The following is a 16,412-nucleotide window of genomic DNA, read 5'->3' as shown; positions in this document are numbered from 1 at the left end:
ATACAATTAAATTGAATCGCGATGTGAAGATAAGAGAAAGATTTCCACGAAAGGAAGAAAATTCTCTTCAAAACTGCAACTATCGAAATTTTCATGACTCAGAATATAGAGAAACGAAATGACAAAAGATGATATCTTCCAGTGCACAATCATCTGAACCTGAAACTCTCCTCCGAGTACTCTCCATGGATTAAAGTACAGCCGCTTCTCTTCTAGTCGTTAAGTCTGATAAATTAATTCCTCCCCGACCACGGACTCTCTCTTTTACGTGCAAAAAATTGTTACGGACGGTGGAAAACAACCCCGGACATTAGGCGCAATGACATAAATTTACGGTCATTAATAATTTATGAAAAGCTCCCCGCTGGCCGTCCGCTCATAAATATACTCGACACTTTTCTTCGCTCAACGAAAACTGCCACGTTTATCGTCTCACGTCCATTTTTTTTAAAATTTTTATTTTTTTAATTATTTTCGAGTCGCTCTTTCGGTATCATTATTCTGATAATAAGACGCTTTAAGACACATCCAACCGTTAACGGTAATAAATAAAAGAAAAGTTTTTAATTACAATAAATTACAGACATCGGCAAATATCGATGAATGTGCTTTTAAAAACTTATTTGGTTTTCTACATTTTTAAAATATTATTCAATTAGTCTAAGAAAAAACCAATTCAATCCAATTAGTCTTCATTATACCAAAAAGTATTCAGTTGAACTATAAAATTAATTTATATTGAAAATATAACAGCACAAATACGTACACAAATGTAAACATTTTCTAATCCCATTATCACCGTGCATTATTTTCTTTTCGCACATTTTATTATCCCTTTATGCTTGCTAAAAATTCCATCTTCACCTAAAGCGTTAACATTTTATTGCGATATCCATCAATGTGGTCGGTGCATCATAAGATGACGCGTTCGTTGAAAAATATTTTATCGCAAAGTGCATCACGCGCGGCAAAAGCTCCGCCGTGAAGCTTGATCGCGAGGTCAAGGGTTGTTGCAACGATCTAACAACGAGCGCACGTAGAAAGTGTACTCTGTATAGTCTCATCCCTCTATAGGGATGCGTTTCGTGGCGAGTGCACAATGGTTTAACGACTTTGAGCGCTAACGCTATGGGTAAGACACGAGAAAAACAGATATTCAGATATATATACGGGATGAACGTAATACCCGGAAAATCACCGATGCCCCGAAGAGATAAGCGTGTAGGCGCGATAAAAAAGAGAAAAAGTACACCAAAGTGCGCGATGGCACGTTATATGAGTCTCTTTAACGCCGCGTGGGATTATCAATATATCTTTTTTTATGTCTCTACGCGCGTAAAACGCCAACGTATCGCAAACACACACGTGGAATACGACACGCGGTAGGCGTATGTTAGATAATTCAAACGTTTCGCCCTCTCTGATATCTCCGTTGTCTTCATTAATCTATCAAAAAAATATCATGAATATAAGAGCCATTTATTGTTATTGCTTTCGTTTATTCCCGAAATAATCTGGAATCGAGATTTCTCTAGAATTTATGTACCGTTCTCCATCTTTACCTTTTTTTTTCATCCCCTTTTCAATTGTGCCGTCAAAGCAATAACTCTGCATTATGCATACGAATAAATTTGAAAATATCGTCGCACGATAATTGCGTTCTTTCTAAAGAAAATGAAAAGAAAGTGTGAACATGAAAACCTTTCTGATATTTTGAAATAATACCTTGGAATTAATATTATTTTTAACATTGTTGCAACTGTAGTTTCTGCGTGTGTATGTTTTAGTTTTAGAAGAAATTCTTTATTCTTTTATACTTGGAATTCTATATTCTTTTACACTTGGGATTCTTGGGAGAGACAAAGAGTCAGAATTAAAGTTGGCTGACGTTGGTAAAACACACTTAATCCTAGAGAGTCATACTTTCTGGTACAACTACGAAGTACGCACTGCGATCTAGCAGATCGCGCAAAACTTTCAATTCTACTAGTCTTTTCTTTATCTTTTTTTTTTAAAGATTTTTTTTATAAAGATATGTAAAAGAGTTTTACACAAATATTTTAAAACAGAAAATAATAAAATATTTTAAAAATTTATGATAAAGAGTTTATCATTTCTCGATATAATCGGTTTCTAATGGAATAGTAAAATTTTTGATATTCTCCAAATTATTATGGATATTTGAAATTTATCTGTTTCGTGATGTTCATCACACGTGCTTATCGATCGTTTCTCTGTTTTGTGAGGTCGCGGATAAACTAAAAGAATATTATAAACGCCGCGAGTTTTTCGACGAACGCGTGCGCGATCTACGCAAATATTTCAAATCGATCGATCGAAAATCAACAATCTATGAAAACGGCCAATGTGGCGTATAAATATTCATGAACGATGGAGGATTCCCGTGCGCGAGAGCACAACAAAAGCTCATCTCGCGGCCAAACTCGAAATTTAGTATTTCGACGAGAATTTCGTGTTTTCGCAAACTTCCGGACCTGATTCGCCGGTTTCGGCATTTCCAAAATGCGTTGCCGCGCGCGCGCTTCAGGAATGTTTATTACAAAATTTTATTACCCTCAGCGCACACACGCACGTACACTGTGTAATGTTACGAGACGCGCCACGTTATTACACGAAACAGGAACAATGCATTTTACTACTGCGCCATACGCTGCACAACTCTCTGCTTCACGATCTCTCGTCTTTTCTTTCATTCTCTCGCACAACAATTCTTTTCATTGCGTAACCTAACCCAAGACCGTTAATATAATAAAAATTAAAATTAACTTATTATTAGACAAATAATTGTACAATGTAGAATGAATTTTATGTTATTGTTCGATGTAGTAAGAAATAAATGTATGTGCACATACATTCATAATATTTTTAACCTAATAATATCACAGATACGATTAAATCTAAAAATGTATCTTAATTAAAAAATAAAGATAAATTAAAAATATTAAAGTTAAATTAATTAAACTTATGTCATAAAACACAATGTAAAGTTAATTTGTTCTATTCTCGTTGAAAAAGATAAACGATTTATCTCCAGTCAAATATCCAAATTTATTATACAGGGAATAATTTCACATTTTATTATTTAATTTATCAACATATTTCCTGATACGATGCAAATTCGCGTTCTGAAATATCTGTTTAATTGACTGTGATAAACGTTCTTCTGGAATCGTGAGTAAGATGAGAGAAAATGTATGTTAAGGATGTTTATGCCAGTTTGCATACATTAGTAACCGAGATATGTATATCTGAGAGTTATCTTCAGCTGATGAAACAGATGATAAATCTGTCTAAACGTGTGTCAAAGATTTTCCATTACGTTAATGTTGATAAATCTATTGAATAGCGAAATTATATTCTATAAAAAAGATAGAAAAAAGATCTAACTGAAGAAATTGTAAAAATAGAGAGGAGGAGGTTTACATAAATTTGTTTGTCGTGCTTGACTTAACTCCTTACAATTTCACTTGACAAACTCGCGTTTCGAGATTTCAACTTCCGTGATAAACGACTCGTTTACGAGCTTGTTTGCATGGCTGAAGAGAAGACGAAGGTGGATTCATGTTGTAAAACTGTATTACATCTCCGAACTGCATCGAAACTTGGCAGGATAAGCAGAGAAATTAGTTTAACATGGGTGTAATGACGACTCGCGTACGAAAGCTGTCGCGTAAGTCAGATTATCGGCAACGATGCGGAAATTCGACGATCATGAACTTTACTTATACGTATCACCTCACAATATCAGGTATGTACACAGCCACAAAAAAAGAGACATGAAAAAGAAGTACTTTTACATCGTCGCTGCGGCAATATTATCGCCAGTATGACGGAAATGTGGGCAAGAAATTTGCTTCTCGTAAAATACAGTTCAGGGCGTTACAGCCAGTGTCGCGATAAAAGCGATCGGAATTACGTGATCGTCATTAGTGATGTTGGACGAGCTTCGACTGTAAACGTTTTTACGTTCGACATAATGACCGTGGCTCGATCTACTATTCCCATATCGATCTGATTTAAACGGCAGAACGGTGCAGTAAAACGTGCGGAATTACGCGAACGTGTGCGGGGCACGCGACGCTCGACCACGATGCTAATCGCTCCTGGAAATTCATTCGCCCGTCCAAACTAGATACTCGCATAGCAAATTTTCGGCAAGACTAACAGAAGCAACGAATGTCATATTTCAACGACACAATATTGAAAAATATCGAGTTGTGTCATTAGCAAGGATAGATTGCACCGATCTTACGTCAATAGTCACGGTGTGCGAATTTTAATTTTTATTATCCTAACGATCTTCTATTAATGTTATTTTACATTGATCTGTAAATATAATTAAACATAAAATGACTTCTAAAAATAAAATAATCAAATATTTATAATGCAACAAGCGCGTCTTTTCTAATATTTTATATTATATTTATAATTTTCGTATGCAGTTTAAACGTATGCATCATCATATAAATTCATAAGTCTATATGATTATAAATTTTATAGTAGCGATATGCAAATCACAGCTCACGAAATAACATATATGTATATGCCTATGTACTAAAACTAATCTAAAGTAATTATTTAAATTGCTAAAAAATTTTGCTAAAAAACACTGTCATTTGGCAAAGTTTTGCATACTTTTATTGCTTATATCTTTTATGCTTTTTGCATTAATTATTGATAGCAACAGGCTGTTGCTATACAGGATGTCCTAGTTAGAATGCTCCTACTGTACGAATACGGATATTCTAGATGCAGAGATGATTTCACTTGACTGAAACTCGTTATAACGGGATATCACACGCCTGAGGATATGTAAATGTAAATCTTTGAATTATACGTATATGATAATGTATGTATGTGCAATCATTCATGCACTTAAAGCTTTCCGCGTTTGTATATATTCCTTGTTCAGTATTTCAATTAACAGTTCACAAATAAATTACTTTATGCGATTATATGATTATTAAAAATCAATCAATCACGCACAATGAAAATTGATTATTTGATTCTTTCCAACATTAAAATGTTTCGTGAAAAACATTTTAACAAGTTTCATTAAAACATCTCTATTAATTTAATATTTATTATTAAAATTGTTGCGTGAAAACAATATCGGTTATGTTATGTATTATTTTTACAGTAATAATCACGTGTGAGTTATATCATATGTATATCATAATTTAATATTATATAAAATATATACAATAATAATCTGTCTAATAATATAATATTATAAATATATATAAGTATATAATTATGTAATTTAAAAAAATTATAAAAATATATCGCAATAATTTTTTTCTTTATAATAGGACAACAAATTTTTCATGAACAAAGTAACAGTGTTAACTCTGATTAATGAAACCAGTGTTCCAATCGTTCTGATATTAGAAACCGAAAGATGTTATACAGTTTGTACTTTTTACGTCACATTCGGTTAAAATGTAACGAGTGATATATCAAAGTATCGATCGTCGTCGCGTTCTCGTCGTACGATATGAACTAGAACCGTAAACGTCAGCTGAGTGGAAGATCCAATTTTTCCAGTAAGTATCACTCTCGTGTGTACTCTAGTCGCGTATTATGTCATAAAAAAAACGCACACGATCATCGGCCTTCCGTGCGAACGGACGATTTCGCCAAGATAGGTAACCAGATACGGAAACTTCTTCTTTTTTTTTTTCATTTTTTCTCGCTCTAGGAAAAGATCTTCGTAAAGATAATGCGTACTTACATCTCTGTTTAATATCGAATTTACATATTTTTAGAAAGAGAAATTCAAGTCTCTTGTAAATTATTTTTACAAGATCAAAAAGTCTGTCTTCAAATATTTGTTATGTGTTCCGTTTTTGACATTATAAATATAATATTCTCTTGATCGCGTCTTCTTTCATTATATATAATAAAGAAAGTCTAAATATTTAATAAAATTAACAAGACAATAGCTTTCGTACATGCAAGAAACCGAGATCAGTAATTAAAGTCAGCCATGTAAAAATACACAGCGGTGTAGATAACGTGGCTCGTAAATTATTAAGTTTTATAAGTTCTACTTTTTATATGCACAAAAGTCGTTGGTGCATCGGGGTGCGAAGTTCAGCGGGCCGAGAGCTTTACAAGAAATTTCTCCTTTCCATTGTCAAGCTCGTGTCGTTAATTAAGCACGCGCTAGGAATTCGCCGACGCCGGGAATCCAAGCAAATCCCTCGACGTTGAGCTTGCTCAAAGACTCGTATTTACAGAGCCGTATACGCGCGCGAATGTACGTGTCTTAATGCATTGTTCCTTTCTCGTAACTTTTCCTTTAGCGACAGAATTAATTCTCCTCCACTTTCCACTTCTTATCGCGAGTTATCGCAATAAAACAATGTGCAACGTGTTATTACGATTATTCTGCGAGAAACGACAAATAAAATGACAACTGAGAACTGGGTTGACTACATTGCTAGATTGTGAGTAAACGTTCCAAATTCGTAAACAGAATATGTAAATACAAATATTTTATAGCCTTTTTGTTTGCCCATCGCATACAATTCGCGTATATTTTCTTGAAAGTCCGAAAGTAAAAAAAAAAAAAAAATGTGCAGCTCGTTGGAACTCTTGATTTTGTGTAATTGTACAATTTTACTATTTACAAAAATAGACTGTTCCTCCTCGCGTATATTTCCTCCAATATTTTACGTTACAATATTTTTCTATAGGGACTAAACCATATCGATCGTAATTCGTGCCGGGCTTTCCCAAAGGCATTTTTATTTTCTGGGGGCGAGCTTACGTTGGAGGATGCGCATAGCTCAATTCATTGCTCTGGGAAACTTGTGCACCAGCGAGAATAGCCCACTGAGCCGGGCCCTCCTTCGACGCGACTCCTTTTCCTCTAGCTCTGCTTCTACGGCCTTTGTCCCCGCGTTCGTTTTTCCCTCAGGTCCTCGCGCGCGCCGTTGCACAGCAGAAAAGACTTCTCTGCATGTTCGAGGCGACGAGAGAGCCGAGAAAAAGAGGGCGGCGACGAGGAGACGTTTCCTGCTGCGTCTTGCAAGAAAGAGAGACGGCATTTCGCCATTCCGAACGACGCAAGAGCTTGTTTCCAGCTCTGCAATACATATTTCTCAGCACGAATCTCCAGATCGATAGGTAGGCGCTACCCAATTCGGGAGAAACGATTCTTCCTGCTTTGATTCACGACGCGTTCACCAACCGACCGTTTTATTTATCGAGCTTATTTTTCGTGGTTATTTATTTGAATTTTACCATCGATAAATGACTAGATTTATTGTCGTAATTTGAAGGGTCCTTCTCATTGTATTGTTTACCGTATTTTCAGGAAAATTGCTTTAAATTGGATATTCAAATTCAATTAAGGTCAAGTGAGATTTATTTAGACTTTTTATCCGTTTATCTTGTCGAGATTATTATTGTTATGACTATTCAATATTTTCTTAAATTATTGGAGTATTTCAAAAAAGTAAAAGCTTTAATATTGTTTATTAATTTATTTAAAATAACGTATTCATTTTTTTTGGAATTTGTGTAAAACACGTTCAAATTGCATTAAACAAAAATTATTTTTCTGTTAAATTCCAATATCAGCTTAATAAAATTGCATTGTACAAAAATTATTTTTCTGTCAAATTTCAATATTAGCTTAATAATATTATATTATTCATATAAAACATAATTTATTTTTACTTTATGCTTGCAAAAAATCTCAAATCTAAATTTAAAATTACCTCAAGTATTCTTGGAAGATATATACATGATAAATATACATGAAACATCATGCTTTTAAAACCAAGTACATATACTTTTCCCTTAAAATCGATCAAATTTTATTTTGCGCGACAGGCAGAAAACAAAAATTTACGACGTCGCGCTCATTTAACTTCTAATCGGCGAATATTTCTGAGAATTTTCTTGGACCGGTTTCAAGACAGCAGGATCAAGCTGAAGTAAGCCAAGTATATATATATATATATATATATATATATATTCCCGGGAGGAATCTGGAAAAGGTTCTCCTTCTCTACAGGTATATGCTCTTTTTGCCAGGAAAATAAAGATAACTCTGCGTTTCCGGCGCGTCGCGACGGATACGACAGGAGGACGCGTAGCATCCCTCGGCATGATCTCGGCATCTGGCGTGAATAAAGAATGCACGTCGCACGAGATTCCGTTTGAAATTTGAATCGTGCCGTATTGTACTTACGTATGTATTATGTCGAAAGAATATGCAATGTCAAACCAGATCCTGTCATGCTTACCCGCTTATTGCGCGACGGCGATATCGCGATGCTAAAATACACTTCACGGAAAAAAATCTCCTCTATATATGTAAGGGAAGAGTGTCGGCTTGATTGGTCGCGAGAGAATTCGTCGTAAAAATGCGATGACTTCGAGGAAAATGATAACATGAATTTTTGCGTTGAAAAAATTCTATAAAAATTCTGATCTCTTCTGAAATATAATTCTCGGTAGACACGGGAACACACACTCTCGCTCTCTTTTCATTCCTCTATTTTTAGAAGTTACACGGCAACGAAGGGTTAATGCGACCATGAGTCCGGAAAAAACTGGAAATACCTCGTGTTATAGCGTGAAACAACGAGAGACAATCAGAATTTTATTCTGCGGTGAGAAAAGGCAAAAAGTTTCGTTCATTGCGTGCTCTTCGCTTTACAACGGCGGACATAATACACTCTACTGCCACGAGAAAGAAATTCTGTTAAAAACATATCGCGTGATTCCGTATAGACTCATATGGTACATTGTACTACACATCATACTCCAAGTACGCGCTCGAATATATAATTCATCTATACGAGATAAACTGCTAAAATAATATAATTGTAAGAATCGTCACTTTATCAACAAATGATCTGTAAAGGATATCGTACTTTAATCACTATCTCATTCTCTATGTAATTTTAATTATTGTTTAATTCATAATTTAAAAGGATATTTTCACTTACGTTTCGACAGAATTATTAATAAAAATTTTAAATATTCCAATATGATTAGCATTAAATCAATCCATATTTCAAACTGTATATTTTATAATTTAGAAAAAAATACCATTTATTTTTATATTTTAAATAATATTACTAATTTAATATTATTACTTTAACGAATATTCATTTCATTGATGTTTTTATACAAAACATATATGATTTTATATAAAAATATACCTCGAGCATAAATATAATTTGAAAAATTCATACACTGAAAGATAACATATAGATGTAATGTAGCAAACAATCGGTGAAATATACATATGCTTCTGCTAAGAAATGTAAGTGAGAAAAGAGAAAAGAGAGTAAAAAGGGAGATAAAAAAATAATAAACTGCTTCTCAGCGAGAAGCTTCAAGACGCGAAATGTACGCGAATTAAAGTGCCGTTTCTACAACGGCGCTGTTGAAATATCTTCTCTGGCGAGCTATTGCGGAACTCGAGGGAGGAAAGTGAGATGAAGAGATGATCTCTCGCACGAGAAAGACATTTTATCAGGCACGTTATATTACTGTTCTTGCAAACTGTATTCGCACTTCCCCTTCTCTCTCTCTCTCTCTCGTTCTTGGTCACATTGGACAAATTCGAGGATTCAATTCGATTTGCCTGCCAACGCCAATTGAGAGACTACTGCGGTCGGAAATTCTATCGAAAGGAAAATCGCAGTCGAGGGTGCACCATGCTTCTAACTGATGCCTAATTGTTAAGTCCGTTCTTGGTCGCTTGTACCGGAGGATTAGCTGCGGGAAGAAGAGAATATATAGTTAGAGACCCTCAAGGAGATACGGCTACAAACAGTAACCCATGGCGATCTGCGTTTACTCGACCGAACTCTAATGTCTACAACACTCGCATGCTACGAAACTTTTGCTACCGCAATTGTTCTCAATAATCCAGCGCCAAAGCGTTCCGAAGGAATGTTAAATGAAATATAGAATGAAATATGGATGTGCACTTTGTGCACATGTGCATATGTGGGATGAAAGTAAGAGGAACTTAATCCTTCTTATTTCAAATTTCAATATCTTCAATAAAAAACATGCTAAACATAAATGTAAAATTATATAAAAACGCATTTCTTAATTTTTATATAAAATAATTTAAATATATGCCATTTATGATAGACCTAAAACTTTGATACGATTAAATTCTCCACGTTCATATGTAGATAGATTACTCAAAGCTGACAGTTACGAAGACATCGTAATGAGTGTTATTATCAAGACATAAAAAAAAGGAATGCGTCCCATCTCTATATTAAAAAACATGAAACGCGAGGAATTTAATAACGAACGTTAAGCGCATTCTGTCTGTAGATAGAAACTCATAAACCTTTCTTCAGATATCTCACGACTCGGAATGCATGAAAGAAGTACACGTTAAGCGGCCCTTGAAAAGACAAAACTAAGAACGAAAGAGGAGAGGGAAAGAAGAGAAGTTTTTCACGAGACATATATGGATATATGTGTACCTTCTCCGAGTTCTCTTACATCCGTTCGAAGATGTCATTTGCTCCTCTCGCTGGTTAAATCCGGGGATCCAATTCCAATTCATTCGCTCGGTACGGTAGCGGTCTTTTTCAAAAGTGCAATCGGTAAGAGTTACCTAAGTCTAGGCCTTAGTGGCTTGGGATTAGATTGGTTCACAGGGAAGATGTGGAAATGAAAGTGTCACGTAGCAACCGCGAAGATATCGAGACAACCTCACCTTACCGTGTCATATCGACTTTTGACGCAGAGGATGCTTTTTCCGGGCATGAGAGAAACATTGCGAGAGCAAAGTTTTATCACGATTCTCTTAGAACATTTGATATATATATATATATATACTTATTTATTTGAATATTTCTTCTATTCTTTTTTCTTCTACCTTCTTCCTTTCCTTCCTCCATTAAAGCAAAGTAAACTATTATTTTAAAGAAAAGCAGTTTTATCAGAAGATGGAAAAGCTTTAAAATAATTCTTCTAAAACACAATAAATTAAATCATCCAACATCAAAATTTTTTTTATTAATATTTGTACCTTCAAAATCACTTATAAATTGCGCAGGTGCACTTGTCATTTCGTTGACTAAAATTGAAACTTATATTATCTAAATGCGAATTTAAAATAGTTGTTATGTATTAATTTCACAAGAAACTATTTCTCGTCTATTGCCTCGATAATTGCTTGACATTTCGACTCTCTCATATTCCATAGCGCGACTCACTAAGAACCGGCTTCGTTACTTTCGATGCAAGTCTAACAAGTGACAAGCTAAGACAGGGTAACATATTGATGTTTCTCTCTATTTCGCTTAACGAGGCCATTTCATTGATTATATTGATTATTACATTTACAGTATAATATCTCTCTACCATTAACGCTACAATACATGATTGTATATCTTATATCGACTGTCAGATGTATCCCTCTCGCATGATAATACAATCTACATTTTAGAAATAGTATTCGATAAAATAAATCACATTGAAATACTAATAATAATAATCTATGATGCACTACTATAATTATCCATAATTACGATTATAATATTAAATTCGATAATATTAAATTCACTATTTTGATATATGTACATAGACTGTGACAAACGACATGAAAGCGCAATTGAATTCAATCAACAATCTGTTTTTCGGTTAATAATTATTGAATATAGTTTTGTCTTTCGTTGAAATTTTGATAAATAAACGCAATTAATGTGCAAAATCCGATCGCTTTCTACATATTAAATTAAATCGCGTCATAACATAATCTACTATTTGCTTTCTATTAACATAGATAGAATTTTAAGAAAAGATTTAAATTATCGTTTACATTCCAGTTATACATTTCCAAGTTATAATTATATTGCTAAAGCGTGTTACGTAAGACAATATTGCATTTGTTTCTCATTGAGAATGTTGAGATGATACTAGATGCATTACTCAACATACTATACATAATTGTTTAAACACAACTACTTCAGTCGGTGAACTGCGAGATAACGCATAATCCAATTTACGTTCTAAGTTGTAATTAATTCCTTTAAACCCGGCGACGCGATGGCGTAATTAGTTATAATTAGATTCTAAGCCGCGCGCGATATTCCTTGTTTCCGCGAACCCTCTCTCTGCGATGACACACTTTTTTTTGTCGTTTCGCGGTTTGTGAGATGGCGAAACACCGTCGTGGGGGAATTAGCGATTAATTATTGCCGCAACAAGCGGTAATTGCAAAAGAAGTAAATAACGAAGAGAAAGAGAAAGGGAAAGAGACGAAAATTAATCGCGCCTTCGTTTGGCAATCGCAAGAGGGCAAAACGTCAACGTCACCATCGGGGAAATGAAATCGGGCTGAGTGAAAAATTACATAGCTGCGCACTGTGAAACGCCGTAATACCATACTACTACCACATTGTCGTTTGAATTGCAGCTTTCGTCGACTGCGAAACGTTCTGCCTTCCTCGCAGCGATGATATCGCGCGCTTTTTATCTCCGTCGCGACGCGCGGCACGTGACGCGACGTGTCGATCGTGCAAACCGCGTCAGAGAAAAACTTTTCCTTTGATCTCGATGATCGCTTTTCCAAACGATGTAATCTCGTAAACCGTATGGTCCGATTAAAGCAAGTCGTCCGCGCGTTATGCCCGAAACACACGTACAACAGTGTTTCCGTACGGTAGGATAAACGTCAGAGCAATCGCGACGAAATATCGGAGATGAATTTTTTTTATATTCCATCCAACTCGATTTACAAGAAAAAAATTCCAACAAAAAATCTATACAATATTATCGTCACGTGATATTATCAGAGTATAACATAATTAATTTCGTATAGATAATTCGAAATAATTAAAATTTAATACAGTTAAAATAAACATTTTCTCTTCTTCTCCTACGGATTAATAAATGTGTGATATATTATCTTTTTCCTATTATACATAGATACAAGAGTTACGTAAAATAAAATACAAAACACGGCGAGCACGCAAATCATCAAATGCAATAATGACGTTTGTGTCAAATAGCGAGACCATTAAACTTTTGTGACAGAGTTACTTGGAATCGTGTAATGCGAATATTGTAACAAAGAGTATTTCTCTATATGTGAACGCTCAGTGTGTTAATTGGCTGCAACTTTTCACAGATGGAATAAAAGCGAGTAAAGGTGAAGCAGTGATGATCAATCGGATTGTATCGCTCCGATCGATGGTAGGTATTTGCATCGTTAAAGCCTGATCGTTTTCGTGACAAAAGATCACGGTGCTCAAATATTGCGCTTCTTGTCTAACGAGGTTAATTCCCCAATGATTGAACGTTCAAATAAGCATCTGGTGGAGACGCGGTTTTTTGAAATCACCGATAGACATGATAAAAAGCAACAGAATCGAAGGGACTAAAAGAACGGAGCAGTTACAAATTCCACCGGAAAAATAGCTCTTTTTTCACAATATCGCTATTCAAGTTATTAACTGAGATTAAATATTTTAATATATAATACATCGAATATCATTCTTAGTAAAGAAATTGCTAGAAAAATTTGATATTTTTCGGATTTTATTATTTACATAGTTTGAAAAAATCATGTTAGTTACGAATCATGTAAAAGGACTCGATATTAAATGTTCATACTTTGTATAAAAGAGAATTGTTTTTAGCTTTACAAAAAAAATTGTTTTCAATTTTGAGGAAATATTGCTTATTTAATATAATGCATATAAAACGACCAAAGCTATTTTCCATCCCTCATTTAATCGGCTGCAGTTACAGATAATTATCCTATTGCAATCCTTAATTGCATATCTTTTAAAAGAGAAACCAAGTTCTTTTTTACCTAAAAACTGAAAATGCAGATTCTGTAATTTCCTTTTTTCTCCCTTTTTCTCTGCAGTAAAGAATGCACAATAATATAAAAATAAAAATATAATAAAAATAAATAAAGCTATAAAAATAATTTTACTAACAATAAAAAATATATATATAGTTATATAAAATAATTATATTTTATCATCATTAATTTAATTTAATTTAATAATTTCCAAAATGTAATTATATATTAATATTACTTATTAATATGATTTATTTATATTACAAGAAATGAAATATATACTTCCAATTAAATATCTTTTAAAATTTTTTCAATTAAAAGTAATTAAAGCCACTTCGATTCATTTATATTTATACCTCTTGCAAAGTAGTCTCAATTGCTCAAAAAAATTGCTGAATAAGTACTAAAGATCTCATCTTGTTTCTTTTGTATAAAAATCGTGAACCGAGGTTGCGAAATCACCTGCGGTCTAATATATAAGGTGGATTCACGTCGATTAACATGCAGAAGTTAATTCTCGAGCGATTGAGCGATAACGTCCTACATAGACATCTTTCAAGCTTTCAATGAAAAGCAAGGAAGAAAGAGAGAAATCGAGAGTAGGCTGACTAGAGTGAGTGTCCGGGGGGTGAAGCACGTATCGCCAGCATAAAAGCCCGTTCCATTTGCTCGCTCCCTATCCGTGCGTTTCCGTCACGTAGAAGGTTCTCCATTCGGTGTACCTGATGGCCGCAAACAATTCGGGGGCGGAAAGTAAAGCATGTACGAGAAAAAGAAAAAGAAAAAAAGAAAGAGAAAGAGAGAGAGAGAGAGAGAAGATGAAGTGAGACATGTCCCGCGCAACATAGGGACTTCTTTAATCCCTGTCAAAAGCAAATGAACAGTACGTTTGTGGACAATGCTTCTACTTTCCTCGTTTTAACACCCTTCCCTTTTTCACAAAGAGGCGACCCTCCTTTACTTCCTTCTCTAACTACGCTCATTTCGCGGTCCTTCATTTTGTCTCTATCACTTTGATAGCAGTGCGATCCGATAAGCGACGATCTGGATAATAATAAAGTGCCGCGCGTAACTCGTTGAAGGCAGGAAAATCAAAATTGAAGGTGCCCCCTGCGCCCAAAAGGGGCAACTCACGATTATTAAGTTGCTGCTGCCGACTTATCGGACGGAAAGTAGTGGAGTGAGACCTTTTGTTCCATCGTATGCTTCGTTGATCGCGAAGCACCGTGAATAAGGTAACCGCTCCCCGAAGAAAATGGTGTAGTACAATGCCAATGTGGGCGGGCACGCGAGGAATTTTCCATAAGCGGAGACACGCTCCGACGTTTTCCCGTGGCTGAAATTACACGACCGCATCTACTGAGCATTCAAATGTCGGTTTTTACAAGCCATCGATTTCTCGCAGTGACTAAGCATTAAAAAGCCAGGCTAAATATAACTGTATATCGTATACACTTTGCAGTTGCAGGCATGTAACTTATTTTTAGCGAGATACATTATTTTGATTATAAAACTTTTACCCGCACACACGCAGTCTTTTCTCTTTTTCAAAATGATATATTTTCTTTCGCCCGATATTTTATATTGTTTATAAATTTATGTTGATTTCTGGAAGAACTTGATAACAGCTTCGATGCAAGTCAAAATATTTATAACAATTTTCTATCGATATACGTCTAGATATTTTCTCAACCATCTTTTCATAATTTTATCCCATCTTATCGTCTTGCTTTTTTATTATCTATCTACTTTGTAATAGAAAAATATCCATGGCAAAAATCTTGGATGATATTCATCTCGACGTTATATTTCTTCGGGTACTCGGTAACCACCGTACATACAATTGTAAGCAAAGTTATAATAAAATAATGAATATTAATTATCTATGTCCGAGAGAAAACCAACTCATATTTCATTTTCTGTACTATCGCGTGATTTGCATACACGTGACCTTTCATGTTAATTTCTTGTCTCGCTCGGCTTCTTCCAATTTTCCGGCGTAGCGTATTAAACTGGAGATCGCTTTTATCAACTTGTTTGGAAAATTGTTCCGATAACTCATGACAATTAGTGTACACGATTCGTTTGTGAATTCCTTTCTCTGATAATATCTCGATTGGGAAAAGAGCCTCCCCCGAGAATCTATTATCTGCTTAAACGAGCTATCAAAGTAGATAAATGACCTCGACCTATTCACGAGAATAATGTACATTCAAGTGTGCGATGTTTTTGATAGTAAATTGAGAGCTTGGCTATCATTTATTTTTGATGTACGTCAAATATTGCTGGAAGCTGTGAAGTCTCGTCGTCAAGAGACACGTTAATTAACACTTGCGTACACCAGCGATTCCACGTGAAAGAACCCGGCGAATTTTAAACGTGCTATATTTGCTCCTGTTGCCGATACTGACTATAAGCATCTGCAACCCGCAGTTTCACTGTCGGTTATGCTGTTTAGACAGTTATAACGAAAAGAGATATCTCACAGCACAATTTCATGAGCTTTCAGGAACTATAATTTATCACGCTTTTATAAATTGTTAACTTTTAATCCGAAAAATAAAAAAATATACTTGAT

At 34.8% G+C, this 16,412-nt stretch overlaps 2 protein-coding genes across 4 annotated transcripts in view; one reads left to right on the top strand and one right to left on the bottom strand.

Moving 5' to 3' along the window:
- Window positions 1-16,412, top strand: part of LOC140666249 (uncharacterized) — a 308,424-nt gene that overhangs the window by 212,883 nt on the left and 79,129 nt on the right. The window contains exon 1 of one of the 2 annotated variants that reach the window (XM_072893225.1): window positions 6,409-6,473. The exons of the other annotated variant lie outside the window; for it this stretch is intronic. Within the exon in view, the coding sequence (XP_072749326.1) occupies window positions 6,436-6,473 (38 nt within the window). The 5' untranslated portion in view covers window positions 6,409-6,435. Of the gene's footprint in view, window positions 1-6,408; window positions 6,474-16,412 lie in introns of those variants that run through there. 2 annotated transcript variants of the gene reach the window in all.
- The window catches only part of LOC140666248 (RNA binding protein fox-1 homolog 2), a 256,874-nt gene that overhangs the window by 177,889 nt on the left and 62,573 nt on the right, over window positions 1-16,412 (bottom strand). The gene's annotated exons all lie outside the window — the stretch shown is intronic.

Source organism: Anoplolepis gracilipes, chromosome 5 (assembly GCF_047496725.1).
Source record: "Anoplolepis gracilipes chromosome 5, ASM4749672v1, whole genome shotgun sequence".
In the NCBI taxonomy this organism is placed as follows: domain Eukaryota; kingdom Metazoa; phylum Arthropoda; class Insecta; order Hymenoptera; family Formicidae; genus Anoplolepis; species Anoplolepis gracilipes.
This window is presented reverse-complemented; position numbering and strand designations above follow the sequence as displayed.